The sequence below is a fragment of the Polypterus senegalus genome, chromosome 15 (assembly GCF_016835505.1).
Source record: "Polypterus senegalus isolate Bchr_013 chromosome 15, ASM1683550v1, whole genome shotgun sequence".
Taxonomy (NCBI): domain Eukaryota; kingdom Metazoa; phylum Chordata; class Cladistia; order Polypteriformes; family Polypteridae; genus Polypterus; species Polypterus senegalus.
Genome location: NC_053168.1, coordinates 91,926,643 through 91,948,199, shown reverse-complemented (window position 1 = coordinate 91,948,199; position 21,557 = coordinate 91,926,643). Strand labels below are relative to the sequence as shown.

The 21,557-nt window shown below is 37.2% G+C and overlaps 1 protein-coding gene across 1 annotated transcript in view; it reads right to left on the bottom strand.

The window, feature by feature from the left end:
* Positions 1 to 21,557, bottom strand: part of dscc1 (DNA replication and sister chromatid cohesion 1) — a 163,241-nt gene that overhangs the window by 23,013 nt on the left and 118,671 nt on the right. Inside the window, exon 7 of the mRNA XM_039736970.1 lies at positions 16,573 to 16,730. Coding sequence (XP_039592904.1) covers positions 16,573 to 16,730 — 158 coding nt within the window. The remainder of the gene's footprint in view (positions 1 to 16,572; positions 16,731 to 21,557) is intronic.

Sequence of the window (21,557 nt, the reverse complement as noted above, 5' to 3'; positions counted from 1 at the left end):
CTTTATACCCTCTGATCTCCCATTTCAATTCAGATGCCTCCAATTTCCAGTAAGGCTCTGCTGCGCGATGACAAGTAATAAGTCTCAGGGACAGACCCTACAAAACGATGCCATTGATTTCAGGCAAGATTGCTTTTCTCCTGGACAACTATATGTTTGGGCAAAGCTTGCGCAGCTTTGTCATATTACAACCGGAGTGCAGCCAGAAACTTTTAAGTGCCGGGTCTTAGTTAACATTAAATAAAGCCATGGACATCGCAACATCACATTAGAGAGCAGCTCACGTGAACTGACTGAACGCAGTATGAGTGATCACTTCCATGCATCAAAAATGTTCAAAAAACGCATTACACAATTGACAAGGTGATGGCTTTATATGTCGTTCGTTTATAAAACAACGGAAAAGCTGTGTAAAGGCTGTTTCACAAAAAAACAGCAGAGCGTCTTATATGAGCAGGCAGTCAGCTAAAGAAGGGAATCCATAAATATTTATAATCGTAATAAACGAACAAAAAATAACGTACAAGCCGCGGATTAAATAAAGGAAATGGGTACCTGAACCGTAAAGTAAGTCTCGAATAGCTACACAATAACTATAAGAATCGTAATAAACGAACAATAAAACAGTACAGAACCGCGAAGCAAGGAGAAATGATGGCCTTATATGGCTTTCGTTTATAAAGCAGCGGAGAAGCTGTGTAAAGGCAGCTACACAAATAACAGCGGAGCACCACACTCTGAATGTATTCCTGGAATCGCCGTTATACCCTCTGATCTCCGATTTCAGTTGAAATGCCTCAAATTTCCAGTAAGGCACTGCTTCGTGATGACAATTAATAAGTCTCAGGGACACACCCTATAAAAGGTTGCCATTGATTTGAGGCAACATTGCTTTCCTCCTGGACAAAACTATATGTTGCATTCTCAAAGTAATCTCAGTGCACAGCTTGGTCATATTACAACCGGACTGCTGAACTGACAACGTGGTATACAAAGAGATCCTTAACAGATAGTTATTGGTATATTTTCCCTCAGTTTAAAAAGGTTTTCTTTTCTTCTTAATAAAAATTTAAAACCAGTTCTTCGTCGCTGCGAAGCGTGGGGATTTTGCTATATATATATATATATATATATATATATATATATATATATATATATATATATATATATATATACACACATATACATATACATATACATATACATATATATATATATATATATATATACACACAGTATATATGTGTGTGTGTGTATATATCTGTAGATATGTATATATTTGTCTGTGTATATATATATATGTGTGTGTATGTGTGTATATATATGTATATTTATCTGTATGTATGTATATATGTATGTGTGTGTGTGTGTGTGTGTGTGTGTGTGTATATATGTTGATATGTGTATATATATATATGTAGATGTGTATATTTAAATAGATATGTGTATGTGTAGATATGTGTATATGTAGATATATATACACTCACCTAAAGGATTATTAGGAACACCATACTAATACGGTGTTTGACCCACCTTTCGCCTTCAGAACTGCCTTAATTCTACGTGGCACTGATTCAACAAGGTGCTGAAAGCATTCTTTAGAAATGTTGGCCCATATTGATAGGATAGCATCTTGCAGTTGATGGAGATTTGTGGGATGCACATCCAGGGCACGAAGCTCCTGTTCTACCACATCCCAAAGATGCTCTATTGGGTTGAGAACTGGTGACTGTGGGGGCCATTTTACTACAGTGAACTCATTGTCATGTTCAAGAAACCAATTTGAAATGATTCAAGCTTTGTGACATGGTGCATTATCCTGCTGGAAGTAGCAATCAGAGGATGGGTACATGGTGGTCATGAAGGGATGGACATGGTCAGAAACAATGCTCAGGTAGCCTGTGGCATTTAAATGGCACTAAGGGGCCTAAAGTGTGCCAAGAAAACATCCCCCACACCATTACACCACCACCACCAGCCTGCACAGTGGTAACAAGGCATGATGGATCCATGTTCTCATTCTGTTTACGCCAAATTCTGACTCTACCACTTGAATGTCTCAACAGAAATCGAAACTTATCAGACCAGGAAACATTTTTCCAGTCTTCAACTGTCCAATATTGGTGAGCACGTGCAAATTGTAGCCTCTTTTTCCTATTTGTAGTGGAGATGAGTGGTACCTGGTGGGGTCTTCTGCTGTTGTAGCCCATCCGCCTCAAGGATGTGCGTGTTGTGGCTTCACAAATGCTTTGCTGCATACCTCGGTTGTCAATATATATATGACAGCAACACTCATAACAGTGACAAGACAATTACATTGACAATCTATGTTATGTTATTTTTAAAATGTTTCCTTTTCTTTTTCATAACTTCTGTAACACACTACTTCTCCGCTGCAAAGCGCAGGTATTTTGCTAGTAATAATAATAATAAATCCGCGATGTTGTGGGGGTGCGATAGCTGAACCGCGATATAGCAGGGGGTCACTGTATTGTATTATTTATAATAATACATAAGGCCAACCTGCCGTTTCTGCTGAGAAATTAACATGGCTAACTACATTAACAATTTTGAATTGTATTCCGTTTATAAAATCCTGTTTCTGGAGTTTTTGTATGGCTTTTGAGTGAGATTTATTAAGCACTAGCAAAATACCTGCGCTTCGCAGCGGCGAAGTACTGCATTAAAATTTTTATTAAGAAGAAAAGTAAACCTTTTTAAACTGAGGGAAAATATGCCAATAATTATTTGTTAAGGATCTCTTTGTTTACCATGTTGTCAGTTTGGCTCTCCGGTTGTAACATGACCAAGCTATGCGCTGAGCTTACTCTTAAGGATGCAACGTACAGTTGCCATGTGAACAGTAATGTTGTCTCAAATCTCACAGCTTGGATTGCTGCTGTCATAATTGGTTTGAGTTTCATGGTTTGTTTCAATTACGACAGTATTTGCAGGATTTGTTGTGTTGAAGTGACATTTGGCATCTGTCAAGCGTTGTAAGCACACAACCAATTTCAACGAAAAAATCACATCCAGCTTTTGAGAGTTTAAACATTCAAACATCAAAGTGTCCACTAATGAAATCGTCACCTGTGAATCTAAGGTGTTTAAGAGGCATTGGCCGTTGTCGAAAGGTGTCAACAACCGAACAATTCAGTGGCAGCCATCAACTCGCATGCAGAACCATTGGTGAAGGGCTTAAGCATTTCACTCTTATAGTGCTCCTATGTAGTATAATTATCTCCTGTACCGTCATCAGTCCACACTTTGAATCTGTCCCAGTCATTCAATACAGAAGACACAATGTTCCTCCGGATATCAAGAGTGTGCCTGATATGGCCGTGCAATATGATCATCTCGATAGACATGGTAAAGGGGGGCTGGAACGATAAAGGAAATGGGTACCTGAGCAATGTAAACTAAGTGTAAAATACCTACACAATAACTATAATTGAAATAAACAAACAATAAAACAGCGGAGAAGCCGTGGATTAAACAAAAGGGCTGTAGTTATCAGTAGGGAGACGTGAATCCCGTGGCGAAGCAAGGAAGGGAATGTAGAGACCAGAGCGACGGACGGTCTTATATAGGCAGTCAGCCAACAACACGGGAGGCGTTGGGATGGTGGACCCAACGCCGCCTCACACGGCGACCGAGCTGCAGGCTATGGACGTATATATGTACGTAAGTAGGATTCAGTTAGCGATGGGACCCCGTGTACCAAATTTCTTGAAGATGGAAGGAATGAGCCTGCCAAATTTCTGCCTTCTACCTACACGGGAAGTTGGAGAATTAGTGACGTTAGAAAGTTCAATATGGTGGCCGACAGTGGTGTCATACCAACGAAATAAGTTATGGACATCGGTTTCCGTTAAAAGTTTAATATGGCAGCCTTCTACCTACACGGGAAGTTGGAGAATTAGTGACGTTTGGAAAATTCAATATGGCGTCATACCACCGAAATAAGTACGTACATCAGTTTTGGTTAGCGCAGGAAACCACCTACCAAATTTCGTGAAGATGGGGTCGGCCTTCTACCTACACGGGAAGTTTGAAAATTGGTGATGTTGGAAAGTTCAATATGGCGGCCGACAGTGGCGTCATACCATCGAAATAAGTACGTACAGCGGTTTAAGTTAGCGCAGGGAAGCCGCCTACCAAATTTCGTGAAGATGGGGCCATAAATAAGAAAGTTCAACATGGTGGACTTCGTCGACCATTAAGACCGTTACGTGTAGAATTCCGAAATGAAACCTGCTTAACTTTTGTAAGTATGCTGTAAGGAATAAGCCTGCCAAATTTCAGCTTTCTACCTACACGGGAAGTTGGAGAATTAGTAATGAGTCAGTCAGTCAGTGAGGGCTTTGCCTTTTATTATTATAGACTAGCAGAATACCCGCGCTTCGCAGCGGAGAAGTAGTGTGTTAAAGAAGTTATGAAAAAAGAAAAGGAAACATTTTAAAAATAACGTAAGATGATTGTTAATGTAATTGTTTTGTCACTGATATGAGTGTTGCTGTCATATATATATAGACACAGACACACACACACATACATTCATACAGTATATATACATATACATATATATACATATATATATATATATATATATACACATATATACATATGCATATATAGCAAAATACCCGCGCTTTGCAGCAGAGAAGTAGTGTGTTAAAGAAGTAATGAAAAAGAAAACGAAACATTTTAATAATAATGTAACATGATTGACAATGTAATTGTTTTGTCATTGTCATGAGTGTTGCTGGCATATATATATATATATATATATAGATATACATACACACACACACATATATACAGACACACATTTACATACACCTATATCTATCTAACTATATACAGTATGTATATCTATATAAATCTCTATCTCTCTCTCTCTATATATATATATATATATATATATATATATATATATATATATATATATATATATATATATATATATATATATATATATATATATATATATATATATATATATATATATATATATATATATATATATATATATATATATATATATATACACACACACACATACATACATATACACACACATACATATCTCCTTTGGGGTGCGAGGAGGTGTTGCTGGGGGTGCCAGAATCCATTGAGGAAGAAAAATTTAAAACATTACTTGTACAAAATCTTAATTTATCTATCCATTCCTAAATAATTAAATGGGCAGGCTATTTCGTATCAGTGCAATATGCTGCTTGTTAAAACAGATGACTCGTAATCTTACGTGCACTTAGTGCTGTGTGGGTATTATGAACTATCGTATTTGTTCAAGTTCTATTTAAATTTTAAATATAAGTAATTTTTATTTGGACGACAGAAATATGTTTAGTAGGAATAAAAGTTAAAATTAATCATCATTGCATAAATTTTTCTTCACCATAGGAATTTAAAGACTAAATCCAACTTCCATTCCTACCAAAGATATTTCTGGCGACTAAATAGAACCTACTGTAGTATATCCAAATTGAGCTATTGAGCTGTCGCCTGCCTGCCTCGTCACCCTCGCTTCTTCTTACTTTTTTCCGTTCATTTAATCTTGGCTAGTCGCGGAAATATTATAACATGGAAGGAGGATTACACCGAGTATGGCTTTACCAAAACAATCATTGATGTCGAATAAAGTATCTATGATTCCTAAAGCTTAAATTGGTGATCTGGTTTTCTGCGTTAACCTCATATTTTTTATACTTCTTCCCAAACAGGGGTTGCGAGAGTAAAATGAATCATTAAGCGTTGATATATATATATTGAATATATTGAAATAGTTTTACTATCAAATAATGCAAACAGTACGCTGCACGTGCTTCCCTAATTCTGGGCTCATCAGGCAGTACACACGCACTGCACCCACTCTCGAATCAAACCTAAGACGCCAGCGCTAAAGGTGAAGCCTCTCATGTTGCGCTATGGTGTGTGGGTCGTTTATTTGACAGTATATATATATATATATATATATATATATACACATAACTTTTGAGAATGCAACGTATAGTTTTGTTCAGGAGGAAAGCAATGTTGCCTCAAATCAATGGCAACCTTTTGTAGGGTGTGTCCCTGAGACTTATTGTCATCGCGAAGCAAAGCCTTACTGGAAATTTGAGGCATTTCAATTCAAATGGGAGATCAGAGGGTATAACGGTGATGCCAGCAATACATTCAGAGTGTGGCGCTCTGCTTTTTCTGTGTAGCTGCCTTCACACAGCCTCTCCGCTGCTTTATAAATGAACGCTATAGAAAGCCATCACCTTGTAAATTGTGTAATGCGTTTATTGAACAGGTTTGATGCATGGAAGTGATCTCGTACTGCGTTCAGTAAGTTCTCGTGAGCTGCTATCTTGTGCGATGTCTACGGCTTAATTTAATGTTATCTAAGACCCGGTACTTAAAAGTTTCTGGCTGCACTCCGGTTGTAATATGACGAAGCTGCGCAAGCTCACTTTTGAGAATGCAAGTATAGTTGTCCAGGAGAAAAGCAATCTTGACTGAAATCAATGGCATCGTTTTGTAGGGTCTGTCCTTGAGACTTATTACTTGTCATCGCGCAGCTAAGCCTTACTGGAAATTGGAGGTATCTGAATTGAAATGGGAGATCAGAGGGTATAAAGGGGACGCGAGGAATACATTGAGTGTGGAGAAACTCTAGAGACAGCGTTTGTATTAACTTGTGGATTTTTCTGTGAGTATTTGGTGGGAGTGTGATGAAGTTGCTTTGGAAGACACTGTTAGCCGCGGAGCTCAGCTCAGAGCGAAATGAGGTGAATGGGAGGGGAGTTGATGACGTGACTCCCCCAACCGCGTTAACTGTCAATCCCCCACAAACACAGTCTCTCGGAATTTGCATAAGCACACCCCTTTACCTACAATTTTAATTTAGTTACAAAGTGATCAAAACTCTCATTTATATCCTGCGTCCTCTCATTAAACTTGTATCCCGCATTACCGTGGGCATGAGAAACACCAGCGGCACCCTGTCTATTAACTTAATTTAAAGTTTAGGTTTACACCTTTCTTTCTGAAGTAGCAGCACTCATTCTCCATTATATAATGCATGTTTTCTTCAGCGCGTTTTGGAGCTCTTCCTGGTTTTCTACATAGTGCGTTGACAGTCAGTTCACGTGATTACGTGGGAGGCGTGATGATGTCACACGAAACTCCGCCCCCCACGGCTTTCTAGCTGAACTCCATTACAGTAAATGGAGAAAATACCTTCCAGTTATGACCATTACGCGTAGAATTTCGAAATGAAACTTGCCCAACTTTTGTAAGGAAGCTGTAAGGAATGAGCCTGCCAAATTTCAGCCTTCCACCCACACAGGAAGTTGGAGAATTAGTGATGAGTCAGTCAGTCAGTCAGTCAGTCAGTCAGTCAGTGAGTGAGTCAGTGAGGGCTTTGCCTTTTATTAGTATAGATTATTGAGAAATACATGGAGACTGCAGTATGAGACTACGTCTTATATATGTCATCTGTTTTACAATATAAGCCCAATTGTTTGTTTTCTATGTTCAGCATTGCACAACCCTAGAGTTGAATAAAGCCTCCACACAGTTGAAGTTTTGTCTTTATTTTGTTTTGTCTATATATCCATCCATCCATTATCAAACCTGCTATATCCTAACTACAGGGTCACAGGGGTCTGCATACGAGGTGTGGCAGAAAAGTAATGAGACTGATTTTTTATTTACCAAAGTTTTTATTTTTTTCAAACATCAACGTTATCCCCTTCAAAGTAGTTCCCGTGGGCAGCTAAACACCGATGGAGACGTCGTTCCCACTGTTGGTAGCAGCGCTGGAAGTCTTCAACCGGTATGGTCTTCAGCATGTCCGTTACACTCTTTTGGATGTTTTCTAAAGTCCTGAAATGACGTCCTTTGAGGACATTTTTCAGTTTAGGAAAAAGGAAAAAGTCACACGGACAGAGGTCAGGTGAATAAGGGGGCTGGGGAACCACAGGAATGCCTTTTGAGGTCAAAAATTCTGTTATGGAGAGCGCAGTTTTTCTGCACCATTTTGGCACAGATCTTTCGCATGTGCAAATGTTCAGTCAAAATTTGATGAACGGTAAATCTGTTCAAATTTAATTGTTCACTCAACATTCTTAATGTTAAACGACGGTCTGATCTCACAAGAGTGTCCACACGTTCGATGTTTTCATTGGTTTTCGAAGTTGAAGTCCTCCCTGAACGGTGTTCATCTTCAATGTGTTTTCTGGCTTCCAAAAATGATTTGTGCCAGCGAAAAACTTGAACTCGGGATAAAGAATGTTCCCCATAGGCCTGTTTTAACTTTTCAAACGTCACACTTGCCGTTTAATGGCACAACGTTGCTCCAAATTCCGCTGTTCCATTTTGCGTGACGCACAACCAAAAACACAACTTCGCTAATAGCAGTCACAAAAATCACGTAGTTAATGGAAGGAGTTGAAACTCGCACTGAGCTATGGGAGGTTACTGATACACGTGCTCTATCAAGGAAAACAATGCAGCGTTGCCAGATCGCTTGCAGTGTTGCCAGTCTCATTACTTTTCTGCCACACCTCGGTATATAAAGCAATACTTGAAGTGATAAAACAGTGATTATATTTATAATATAGATAAGTTCTGAACTCTGAAATCTGCAAGTTGAAAAAATTAAAAACAAAAAGGTTTCTTCCTTAATCCGGTACAAAAAAACGTTCCATAAGTTTGGGGGAATATTTACAAAAGTAAAATATTTACATCCTCCTGCACAGGAGGGCTCAGCCATTCTCCATGCGTTCGATGATTGTGGCCACTGGCCCCAGCAGGATTCAGCTTCCATGCTCCAAACCCAGGGCACTGTAGCAAGGCAAGGAGGCTGCCCTCTGTCGTCCTAGGGGTGGTACTGCCCTGTGCAAGCTCCTAACAACTCTAAACCCAGTAAAATCCATAACTAAATTATTGTCCAAAATAATAGAAGTCTTTAAATTGAACACTGAAATCTTATCGGCTTATGGCATACATGGATGGAATTCCCCAAAACACGATTAACACATTCGACAAACTAAATGTTAAAAGCAATTTGATGCCAATCCTCAGACAGAAAGAGGAGATTATATTTGAAAACACCCATATTTGAATTTTCCCAGATTTCTCTCCTTCAACAACACTTACGGAAAGCTGAAATAAGAAAAACCCTCTTGCTTCCAGTTAAAATGAAACAAAACTAGTCGATAGCCAATTGCCTCTCCTTACTTCTGCTGAAGCAGAAAAAACAGTTAACACTAGAATTGCCAAAGCTTACGAAAAAAACTCGTAAATCCGGCCCACCTTAAATCCGCTCGCATCTCTCCATCAACGTCTTTTATCTTGTAAATGTGTCGATAATTCCATGCAGCCTACTATCCCATCCTTCCACCGCTGCAGAAAGTGCAAAAACCTATCTCAGCTCAAGCCTTGTTCATCAGGGAGTCAGGTACAAAGAGCTGTACAGTATAGGCTAAAAAATATGTAGTTATTTGGAAAACATGCATTTCATGTGTGTTCCGTACCTACAAAGATATGTAAGTGTAGGATGACAGGAAATACTTGATTGTCCTTCAGGATTAACTTAAGCTGGGAGAGGTTTTTGCACTTTTTGTGGTGGTGGGAGAATGGGATAGCAGGCTGGTTAGGATTATCGACAGTATTTCCTGTCATCCTACACTTACATATCTTTGTAGGTACGGAACACACATGAAATACATGTTTTCCAAATAACTACATATTTTTTAGCCTATACTGTACAGCTCTATGTACCTGACTCCCTGTGTATATATATATATATATATATATATATATATATATATATATATATATATATATATATATATATACATACACACACACAGTCATATGAAAAAGTTTGGGAACCCCTCTTAATTCTTTGGATTTTTGTTTATCATTGGCTGAGCTTTCACAGTAGCAACTTCCTTTCAATATAAGACATGCCTTACGGAAACCGTAGTATTTCAGCAGTGACATTAAAGTTTACTGGATTAACAGAAAATATGCAATATGCATCATAACTGTCAAAAATTAGACAGGAGCATACATTTGGACACCTCAACAGAGATATTACATCAATACTTAGTAGACTCTCCTTTTGCAAATATAACAGGCCTTTAGACGCCTCCTACAGCCTTTGATGAGTGTCTGGATTCTGGATGGAAGTATTTTTGACCATTCTTCCATACAAAATCTATCCAGTTCAGTTCAATTTGATGCGTGCTTCAAATCATCCCACAGATTTTCGAAGATACTCAAATCAGGGGACTGTCATGGCCATTCTAGAACATTGTACTTCTCCTTCTGCATCAATGCCTTTGTAGTTTTCGAACTGTGTTTTGGGTCATTGTCTTGTTGGAATATCCAAGCCTTGCGTAACTTCAACTTTGTGACTGATGCTGTAACATTATCCTGAAGAATTTGTTGATATTGGGTTGAATTGATCCGACCCTTGACTTTAACAAGGGCCCCAGTCCCTGAACTAGCCACACAGCATGATGGAACCTCCACCAAATTTGACAGTAGGTAGCAGGTGTTTTTCTTGGAATGCAGTGTTCTTCCACCATGCAAAGCACTTTTTGTTTTGACCAAATAGCTTAATTTTTGTCTCATCAGTCTTGTCTAAATTTGGCTTATCTAAATGAGCATTTGCATACAACAAGCGACTCTGTTTGTGGTGTGAGTGAAGAAAGGGTTTCTTTCTCATCATCTGCCATACAGATAATCTTTGTGCAAATTGCACTGAATTGTAGAACGATGTACAGATACACTATTTACAGCAAGATGTTCTTGCAGGTCTTTGGAGGTGATCTGTGGGTTGTCTGTAACCATTCCCACAATCCTGCGCATATGCCACTCCTGTATTTTTCTTGGCGTTCCAGATCTGGGTTTAACAGCAACTGTGCCTGTGGCCTTCCATTTCCTGATTACATTCCTTACAATTGAAACTGACAGTTTCAACCTCTAAGATAGCTGTTCGTATTCTTCCCCTAAACCATGATACTGAACAATCTTTGTTTTCAGATGTTATGAGGCTTTGATGGTCCTATGCTATTACTCTTGAGAGGAGAGTCAAAGGGAAGCACAACATGCAACTGACCACCTTAAATACCTTTTCTCATGACTGGACACAACAGTCTATGAAGTTCAAGGCTTAACAAGTTATTCCAACCAATTTGGTGTTGCAAGTAATCAGTATTGAGCAGTTAAATGCATTCAAATCAGCAAAATAACAAGGGTACCCAAATTTTTGCACAGCCAGTTTTCACATTTGTTTTAATTTCATACAACTAAATACTGCTTCACTAAAAATCTTTGTTTGGAAAAACACCCCATTACTCAGATATTCCTAGGAAATGAAAGGCATACCACTGTTATCTTTTTTGTTTAAAGTAGAGTAAATTATTATGCAGGCTGGGAGCGGGGTTCCCAAATTTTTTCATATGACTGTATATATCGAACATTCAACCTCTTGATTACAAGACAGGAATTCTCACCTCTGCAGCAGCTAAGCGGACATGTTTAATTTGTATCAATTGATATTTGTGATAGGGTTTTCACTCATTGACAACAACATGCAAGTTATAATTTCTTTTTTTTTGGTTAAATTCTTGAATAAAAGCGCACTTGTTTTGTTCTACCATTTTGTAAAAATTTTTGTTATTTGGACTTCAGTTTTCACATCAGCATTTTGGCATCTATACTAATAAAAGGCAAAGCACTGACTGACTGACTACTAATTCTCCAAGTTCCCGTGTAGGTAGAAGGCTGAAATTTGGCAGGCTCATTCCTTACAGCTTACTGACAAATGTTGGGCAGGTTTCATTTCGAAATTCTACGCATAATGGTCATAACTGGAAGCTATTTTTCGCCATATACTGTAATGGAGTTGAGCTGGATGGCCGTGGGGGGCGGAGTTTCATGTGACATCATCGCGCCTCCCACGTAATCACGTGAACGGACTATCAACGCAGTACGTAGAAAACCAGGAAGAGCTCAAAAAAGCGCTGAACAAAACATGCATTAAATAATTGAGAAGGCAGCGAAACAATAAGAAGAGAGTGACTGACATATACAACCATATTCATGAGTGCTGATACTTCGGAAACAAAGCACAGTGTAACCCTAAAGTTTAAATTAAGTTCATAGACAGGCTGCCGCTGGCGTTTGTAATTTAGTGCCTGCCCATATAAGGCCGTCCGTCAGCGGCAATCCAATAGAAACACTGCCGCTAAATATTCACGGGTGAAGGACTGTGCTTATGCAGAGGAAGATGAGATGGTCAGGGTGGTGTTTGGCACAAACTCACCGAAACCGCGAGAGAAACTTTTAAGTTTAACTAACATTACATACAGCCATGTACATCACACGAGATGGCACCAACACAGCTGGGAACCTTCGATGCAAGAACACGTGAACTGATGCAGTGCACAGACAAAAAGCAACAGTTCCAAAGAGTGCTGAACAAAAACCGAATTACACAATTGAGAAGGCAGCAAAAAAATATGAAGCGTCTGATACATACAAGCATATTCATAAGTGCAGCTACTGCGGAAACAAAGCACACGGTGGAAAAGTCAATGTCCCGCTAAACGAAGACAGTGTAAAAAAAAACCCGTGCATGCAGTGTGTCACATCTCAGATAAAGAGGAAGACGAGCTGTTTATTGATACAGTAAGAAACGAATCGATGAATGAAACCTCTTATCTTTACAACGATTGACAAACACGGAATGTAACTTGAACACAACACATCCTACAAATACGACCCTGATTGAAAGAAATAATGATAATCAAATCCTTGATGACAGCAACACTCAATAACACTCACAAAACAATTACTGTATATTGACAATCATGTTACGTTATTTTAAAAATGTTCCCTTTTCTTTTTCATAACTTCTTTAACACACTACTTCTCCACTGCGAATATTATATATACATACATACACATACCTCGATCTACATACTCTCAAATAGACAAGCCACACGCCGTGGCGCAATTGTAGAGGCTTCGCCTCTAGCGCCGACATCCGAGGTTCGATTCCTGAGAAGGGATGCACTGAGTATGTACGCGCGCTTCCCGTTTCGTTTTACCCTCGCATCTCCTTGGTTTGGGACGTATGAAAAAATAAGTGGGTAACGCAGAATTATGTTACATTATTTTTAAAATGTTTCCTTTTCTTAGCACAAGCACAGCTGAGAAGCTTCGATGCATGTACTCCATAACGCGTTAAAAAAATAACGCATTTAATCACACTTTCAATTCCAAGCAAAGGGGAACTTTTGTCAATGCATGACCGTTAGTAATTCTAATTACATCTAATTACAAAATGTTCAATGATCACACTGTTTTAGCCTAATGTACAAAATAATTTTGGCTGAGGTTACTCAGAGTTTAAAGATTAAGTTGGTCAAATTACCTTTTATGTTTCTGACTTAGTTTTTTAAGAAGAAAAACTGCACTTTATGTTGAAATTTTGGTTATTACTATTTAAAGACAATACCATTCTGAAAATGTACTTAAAATACCACTTTATTTTTAAGTCTGCCCAATTTTAACCAGGGATGATATTTTTGTTTCTGTTTTGAATTCAAATGCAGTTTAAAGGCATTTTTTTTTTCAAAAATTAAAAGAGCTTGAGTTTACAATATTCATGTCCATGTCTATTATTTGATTCTGTCGCCCACTAAAACGCTTTTAAATTAAAAAAAAAAAACATTTGCGATTTGGGGCAAATTTACGTGTGCGAATACATACGATTAATCAAGATTAATTCTTACACAGCCTCTAATTAATTGGATTAATTTTTTAATTGAGTCCCACCCCTAATATATATATGTAGATATATATATATATATATATATGTAGATATATATATATATATATATATATATATATATATATATATATATATATATATATATATATATATATATATATATATATATATATATATATATATATATATATATATGTATATATATATATATATATATATAGATATATATATATATATATATATGTAGATATATATATATATATATATATATATATATATATATATATATATATATATAGATATATATATATATATATATATATATATATATATATATATATATATATATAGATATATATATATATATATATAGATATATATATATATATATATATATAGATATATATATATATATATATATATATATATATATATAGATATATATATATATATATATATGTAGATATATATATATAGATATAGATATATGTAGATATATAGATATATATAGATATATATAGATATATATCTACATATATCTACATATATATATATATATATCTACATATATATGTATCTACATATATAGATATATAGATATATAGATGTCTATGTGTATATATGTATATATATGATGTATATATATGTTTATATATGTGTGTTTGTCTGTGTATATATTATATATATACGGTGGCGCAGTGGTAGTGCTGCTGCCTCGCAGTTAGGAGACCCAGGTTCGCTTCCCGGGTCCTCCCTGCGTGGAGTTTGCATGTTCTCCCCCTGTCTGCATGGGTTTCCTCCGGGCACTCCGGTTTCCTCCCACAGTCCAAAGACATGCCAGTTAGGTGGATTGGTGATTCTAAATTGGCCCTAGTGTGTGCTTGGTGTGTGGGTGTGTTTGTGTGTGTCCTGTGGTAGGTTGGCACCCTGCCCAGGATTGGTTCCTGCCTTGTGCCCTGTGTTGGCTGGGATTGGCTCCAGCAGACCCCTGTGACCCTGTGTTCGAATTCAGCGGGTTGGAAAATGGATGGATGGATGGATCGTCTTACGTTATTTTTAAAATGTTTCCTTTTCTTTTTCATAACTTCTTTAACACACTACTTCTCCGTTGCAAAGCGCAGGTATTCTGCTAGTTATTACTATAACATGAAAAAAGTTTAGCTAGTTTAGTTCAACATTTCTTGTCTTGCATTTCCTGCCAACCTACATTTACACAGATCTCTGTAGACATGGAACAGACATGAAAGACACGTATTCCAAATCAGGAAATATTTACCCTATACAATTCCTGACACCTCACTCCCAGATAAAGATACTTCAGCTAGGAGAATTCTGCATCTGTTGACTTCAGCTGCATCGGTGGGGGATGGGATAGCAGGCTGCTTGTGTTGATTGACACATTTGTAAAACAAAGACCCTGAACAGGAGGTGCAAGGGAATTTATGGTGGCATGGGGTTACAAATATTTTCGTAGGCTTCAGGGATCCAAATTGCTGATTTTTGTGCATAATGCAATTTTATAAGCTTAAGATATGTATATCTTTATTGATAAACCTAATTTATTTCACACTCTGACCACAAGCCATTAATAAAAATCTAGAGACTGACCTGACAGTCCTAGACCCATGTAGAAATGATATGTACTATTAAAAAAAAAAAAGTAAATTAAGTGTCAAAATATTATTATGTTAATGCCACAGAAGTTTTCCCAAAACTACAACTGATGGGTGATTCATAAGCAACTTGTTTTTTTTCTTTTTTAACTACTCTTTTTCATAAATCATGGTAATCTATTTGTGAATTTAAACAAACTGATTCAATGCAGATCAATGTGACTGCTAAAGCATATACATAAATTTGTCTGCCTCTTTCAATTAGATGTACAAACCATATATATTTACATACCTCACCTCAAATTCAAAACTCATTTATTTCACTCATTCAAGTTGACCTAAATCATTATTGGCCAGCGAAAACTCTGCCACGGATCATTCTAGTGTTTGGCCAATGGTGTGCATTGCCACGTTACACTGCTTGCAGCATATGTTACACTGGTACCACTGTTTCAGGCATCTTTTGCTAAATACTATGACTTCTGTGGCAGCTGGCAGCCAGGCAAAGTCTGGTGGCAGTGGCCTTCTTCAATCAGCGGTCTTTCAGAAGAAAGGGAACAAAAGCGCGTATGTAAAAAGCACACAAGCGGACAAAAGTGTGTGTGTGAAGTTTAGGCTGTGATAGTAGTCCAACCCATAACAAATTTGATAAATTACACTCACCCCAAGATAATACACCACCTAAGCTTCACCTGGCAACACACCACAACTTCAACTCCACGTATGACAATCCATATATCCACCTGATCATTCTCATTTGTGCTCTTTACTTCACATTAAATCACCATTACGCACAATTTCTCACCTGTACAGCATACTACACCTCCCCACTGCTTTCACAAACTATTCCCTTTCAAATTTGCAGGTGCCCCTTTACAAGTCAGAATGGTGGACAGTTACTGGAAATTCTTACATTACCCTGACCTTCACCTATTCACATAGATAAAATTTGCTTCAGCTTATAAACATAAATTTCAAATACTGATCCTCAAAATTTCATGGGATTCTTTCAAATTATTTAAACTAATAACTAATATATTTTATTTTATACCAATCTTTAAATTATACTTAATTCTTTGATTAAACAATACCACTTTCATGAATTAATTTACAATCTTATTGTTTACAAACCTTGAGCTGATCCAATTGTGTTTTCATGCCCTCTGGAACACTTTGTTGCCAAACTTCTTGAAACTCTGACAGGTTGAACTTGATAGCATTCTGTAGAAGGGATTCTGCTATTGCTCTACAAACTTTATCTTCATTTAATGCAAAAAAAATGTCTCCATCTGTACAATACAAAAATATTTACTGTGTCATATTGCTGACATTTTGTAAAAATTACTATAAAAAACACTATAAAGCATACATTATTGAAATTTCCATCTCATAATGCAAAGCAGAAACGCAAGTACTTTTTTTTTTTTACATTTACAGTAACTGTGCATGGGGATCAACAATAATACACAAAGCAAGAAAAACAGGACAGAAATAAGAAAAAAAAAATAAAGTGAGGGTGCACGCAAGACACTGAGCGCAAGCAAGACAGAGCCCTGCCCGCCAACTCTAAGACCATGAGAAACGCTCAACAGAGCCCCACACGCCAACTCTAATCCTCCTACCATGTCATGGGATACGCATGACAGAGCCACGCACGCCAACTGTAACTGTCCTCCCAAGTACAGCGTCGCTCTTGAGGCACACAAAAACTCACTAAACACAGCCTCAGTCGCTTTCGTCTGTGCAAAAGTCCACATGCACCTCTGAGCCTTGTTGACTTTACACCGCACGCAAGACAGAGAGCCACGATCGCCAACTCACAGAGCCCCGCCCACCAACTCTAAGACCATGGGATACGCACGCATTTAGTGTATAAATGGATATAAATAATTGCATCTAAACGATTCGCCAAAATCTGCTGTATGTAAACAATACCGTTTAAAACATTATTGTTTTTTCATCAGAAAACCCGGTTTCCACGTCTACCTGTATTAGTTTAAATAGCACTTTACCACTCGCAATAGGGAGGACGCGCTGACTTATTGTGTCGACTGGGCAACAAAGTGAATGCGGCATCTATCTATACATGTCTATGTTTTCCGTAGCCTGCTACAAGAAGGAACTCTCTCGGACATTGGCATTGGTATTGCTCCTTGCTATTTTTGTTATACTGCAACGGTGGTTTCCTAAGCCTTTGTTATACTGAATTCCTTTCTCACCATTTTCCGTTCCTATTCTTACACCGCCGTACGCGGGCTTCGGCTAGTTGAAATTATTTCTTTATATGTAACATTTGCCCACAATCAAATCTTGCAAGTATGATGCTACTGTTATCACTGACCATGCCCTTTGATCATGAACCTCAAATCACTATGTCCTACATTATGATCTCATAGCTGGCATTTTAATCCACTGTTATTAGCTGACAAGCACTGTACAGAATGTATATATAAGCAAATTGCTTATTTTTTAGAGACAAATGCATCCTCCGAGTTCTCTGCAGGTATACTATGGAAAACTCTGAAGGCATTTTTAAAAGGACAGATTATTTCATCTCTCTCCCACAAAACGAAATCATAAACCAGGAAGGCGTCAATCAATGAAATTACCAGAATGGATCAAGAACACGGCAGATCTGCAAATTAGTCACTTTATAGGAAAGGTCAGGATTTGCAATCAGAATTCACCCTTTTGACAACAAAAGAAACAAAACAAAACTCATTTTCCAATCTCAACATTTTTATTATGAACACAGAATGAAGACTAATCAGAGTTAATCTCATCAAAATCTCAAGCATGAAGTTTGCAATGCAGTATCAGTAATAACCACCACAGACAGAAGTAAAATCATTGACCATAAAAAATATAATGCATTATATAACTTATAACATACTGTAACTCCTCATATTTCACTCAGGTTAAAGACAAGACACAATCTAATGTGTTTTTGATGCATTACAGATACCTGAGCTTGATACTCTCAGTGCAAAGGAACTGGATAAACCTCTGACACTCTCTAGAATTACTAGACGCTACAAACTCACTCCAGAGTGAGAAAGCAGCGGGCCCTGATGGTTACACTTTTGAATTTTATGAAAAAAAAATTCAATTAAGTTAGCTCCCCTATTATTAGAAACATTTACAGAAGCCAGAGATAAAATTCTGCACCAAAGTTTTCGCCAAGCATTAATTACCTCCTATCCTAAGAAAAATAAGGACTTATTACAATGTTCATCATATAGACCAAGAGTTCCCATAGTGGTTGATATTGACCTCCTGGGGTCAATTTGAACTTTCTAGGGGTCGATAGTTTCAATAAAAAAATTTGGGGGTCGACGACAGCAAAAATAGACCCTCTTACTACTGCTATTTGTTTGTTACTTTAACATATCTATGATTCCAAGAGGTACGTAATTAAGAAGTAAAAGAATTCAAAAAAACACTTTTTTGATAAAAACACATTAAATACCAAACTTGCGAATGAAAAGGTAAAATGTGTCATTAAAAGAGTCACACATAAAAATGCATAAAAATACTTGTAGCACAAACATGCCTGTGCATTGTCTTATCGAACGTATCAAAGCAAGTGCGGACATGAAAAACCACTGCATGTCCGCACTTGCTCGCAGTGAGACGAGACGACGGATATTCGATATTAGCAGAATCTATCAGTCTTGTACAGTCATGCTTTCATAAAACACTATAAATTTGTTCGTTTGATGTGACATTTACTTATTTGTGATTTGAACTTTGAATATAATTATTTATTGAGGAGCAGTACTATGAAAAAGAAAATAAGAGGACACAGTTTATTTGAGTTTGTACACACTTTTTTTTTTTAAAATCACAGGGTCTGTTGAAATGGTTTGTTAATAAAAGTTTTTATTTCTTCAGATAATAATATGACTGAAACAAAAAAGAAATGCAGACACTACAGCTTGGACTATTTGTACTTATTTTGAATTTACATATTTATTTCATAAATGTCAAAAATGTAAAAAAACATTTTTTTGCTTTCATTTTCATTAGTGAAAATTTTGATATTAAATGTTGCACAAGTTAATGCCATATTCCGTAGTCCTTTTATCATTTTTCAATCACTAACTACAAGTAATTAAAATGAAAAGTTTGATATCTAGTGAAATATTTAATATCGAGTACTGTACAAATTTATTAATTTGAGTAAGTAAAGTAAATGACTTGAGGGTCGACGGTTTTAAAAGTTTTTGGTAAAGGGGTCTGTGGCCGAAAAAAGTTTGGGAACTCTTGATATAAACCAATCTGACTTCTGAATAACTATGTTAGTATACTCTCCAAAGTTCTACCTAGGAGAAAGTGCTTCCTTTGGTAATATCACAAGACCAAACTAAATTTATTAATGGCAGACAGTTTCTAATAATCAACACCTATTTAATGTAATATATTCACTCACAGTCTAATACCCCGGAGATTTTACTATCTTTGGAGGAAGAAAAACATTTGATACGGTTGAATGGAGCTACCTACTCAACACAATACCAGTCCAGAAGCTTCAGTTTGTATTAATAAAATTATATTAAGACTACTTTAAACTAGAACATGGTACTAGACAAGGATGCCCCCTATCACCACTGCTCTTAGCAAGTGCCATTGAGCCACTGGCTGTTCACTTTCAAAATGCATTTGAGATAAAGAGGATTATCAGAGAAGGACTTGAACAGAAAATATCACTATATGTAGATGATATGGTCAATGCCAGCAGTAATAACAGCACTAGCAGAATTTCAAAAAATATCTGGACTCAAAATGAATTTGAATAAAAGTATGTTTTTTCCAGTGAACTTTAGCACATAATACGAGAATGAACACCTTCCCATTTATGATCGCAGATCAGTTTAAATACCTAGGAGTAAACATCACATGTAAATATAAAACTCTTTTTTCAACAAAATTTTGCTGTCTGCCTGGAAAAACTTAAGACGTGCATAGATGGTCTACCCTCCATCTCACTTTAGCAGGGAGAATCAACACTGTCAAGGTGAATGTACTTCCCAAGCTTCTTTTTCTATTTAAAAGCATCCCAATATACATTAACATATCATTTTTTGAAAAATTAGATTTAATCATAACCTCACTTATTTGGAATTCATAACATCCAAAGAGTGACCCTACAACAACTTAAAGTAGAAGGTGGCATGGCACTGCCTAACTTTCAGTTTTATTACTGGATGGTAAATATACAATATATAAAAACCTGGACATTGACACAAATTGATTAACACACACTAGCCAGGTCCACAATAGAAATAAAATACTGCATTACTTCTTTATATGCTGGCTTTGTACCACAATAAATACAAGTTATCATCAATATACTAACAAGCCAACTGTCTTTCATTCACTCAAAATATGGAACCAATGTAGGAAACACTTCACGACAGGGAAACTTATCTGTTGCACCTGTACTCGATAACCACCTTTTTCCACCCTCTCAAACACAAGACAGTTTTTAATGCTTGGAAAAAGTACAGGATTCAATCATTTACAGATCTGCAAAGAGATAATGTCTTTGCATCCTATGACACATTGGCGCAGTGGTAGCGCTGCTGCCTCGCAGTTAGGAGACCTAGGTTCGCTTCCCAGGTCCTCCCTGCGTGGAGTTTGCATGTTCTCCCCCTGTCTGCGTGGGTTTCCTCCGGGCACTGCGGTTTCCTCCCACATCCTGATCTGACGCTGTTCGTTTTCAAATCATATTGCATGTACTGTGCGTTGAAACTGCTGCACTGAATAAGCTGACTCCTTCTGTAACTGCGTCAGCGTGTATTCAAACCCGATCTGAGGCTGTTCGTTTTCAAATAACATTGCATTAGTGCGATGATGTTTTTACATATATTGTCTCTTTCATTCATCTTGTAATTTGTAATCAGTGACCGCATGTTTTTTCCCCGATCTTGCCAGTTCGCACATGTTGCTGTATGGTGCTGTTTCTTTTGTACTCCAGGACATGCAGAGGACAGAATAATACAGAGCAGTAAGTTCAGCGCTATATGCAATCAGACAGACAAACAGGCAGAGAAGGCACTAGATATATAAATAAACAGGGAAGGCACAGCTAAGGGGATAGATATATAGATAGG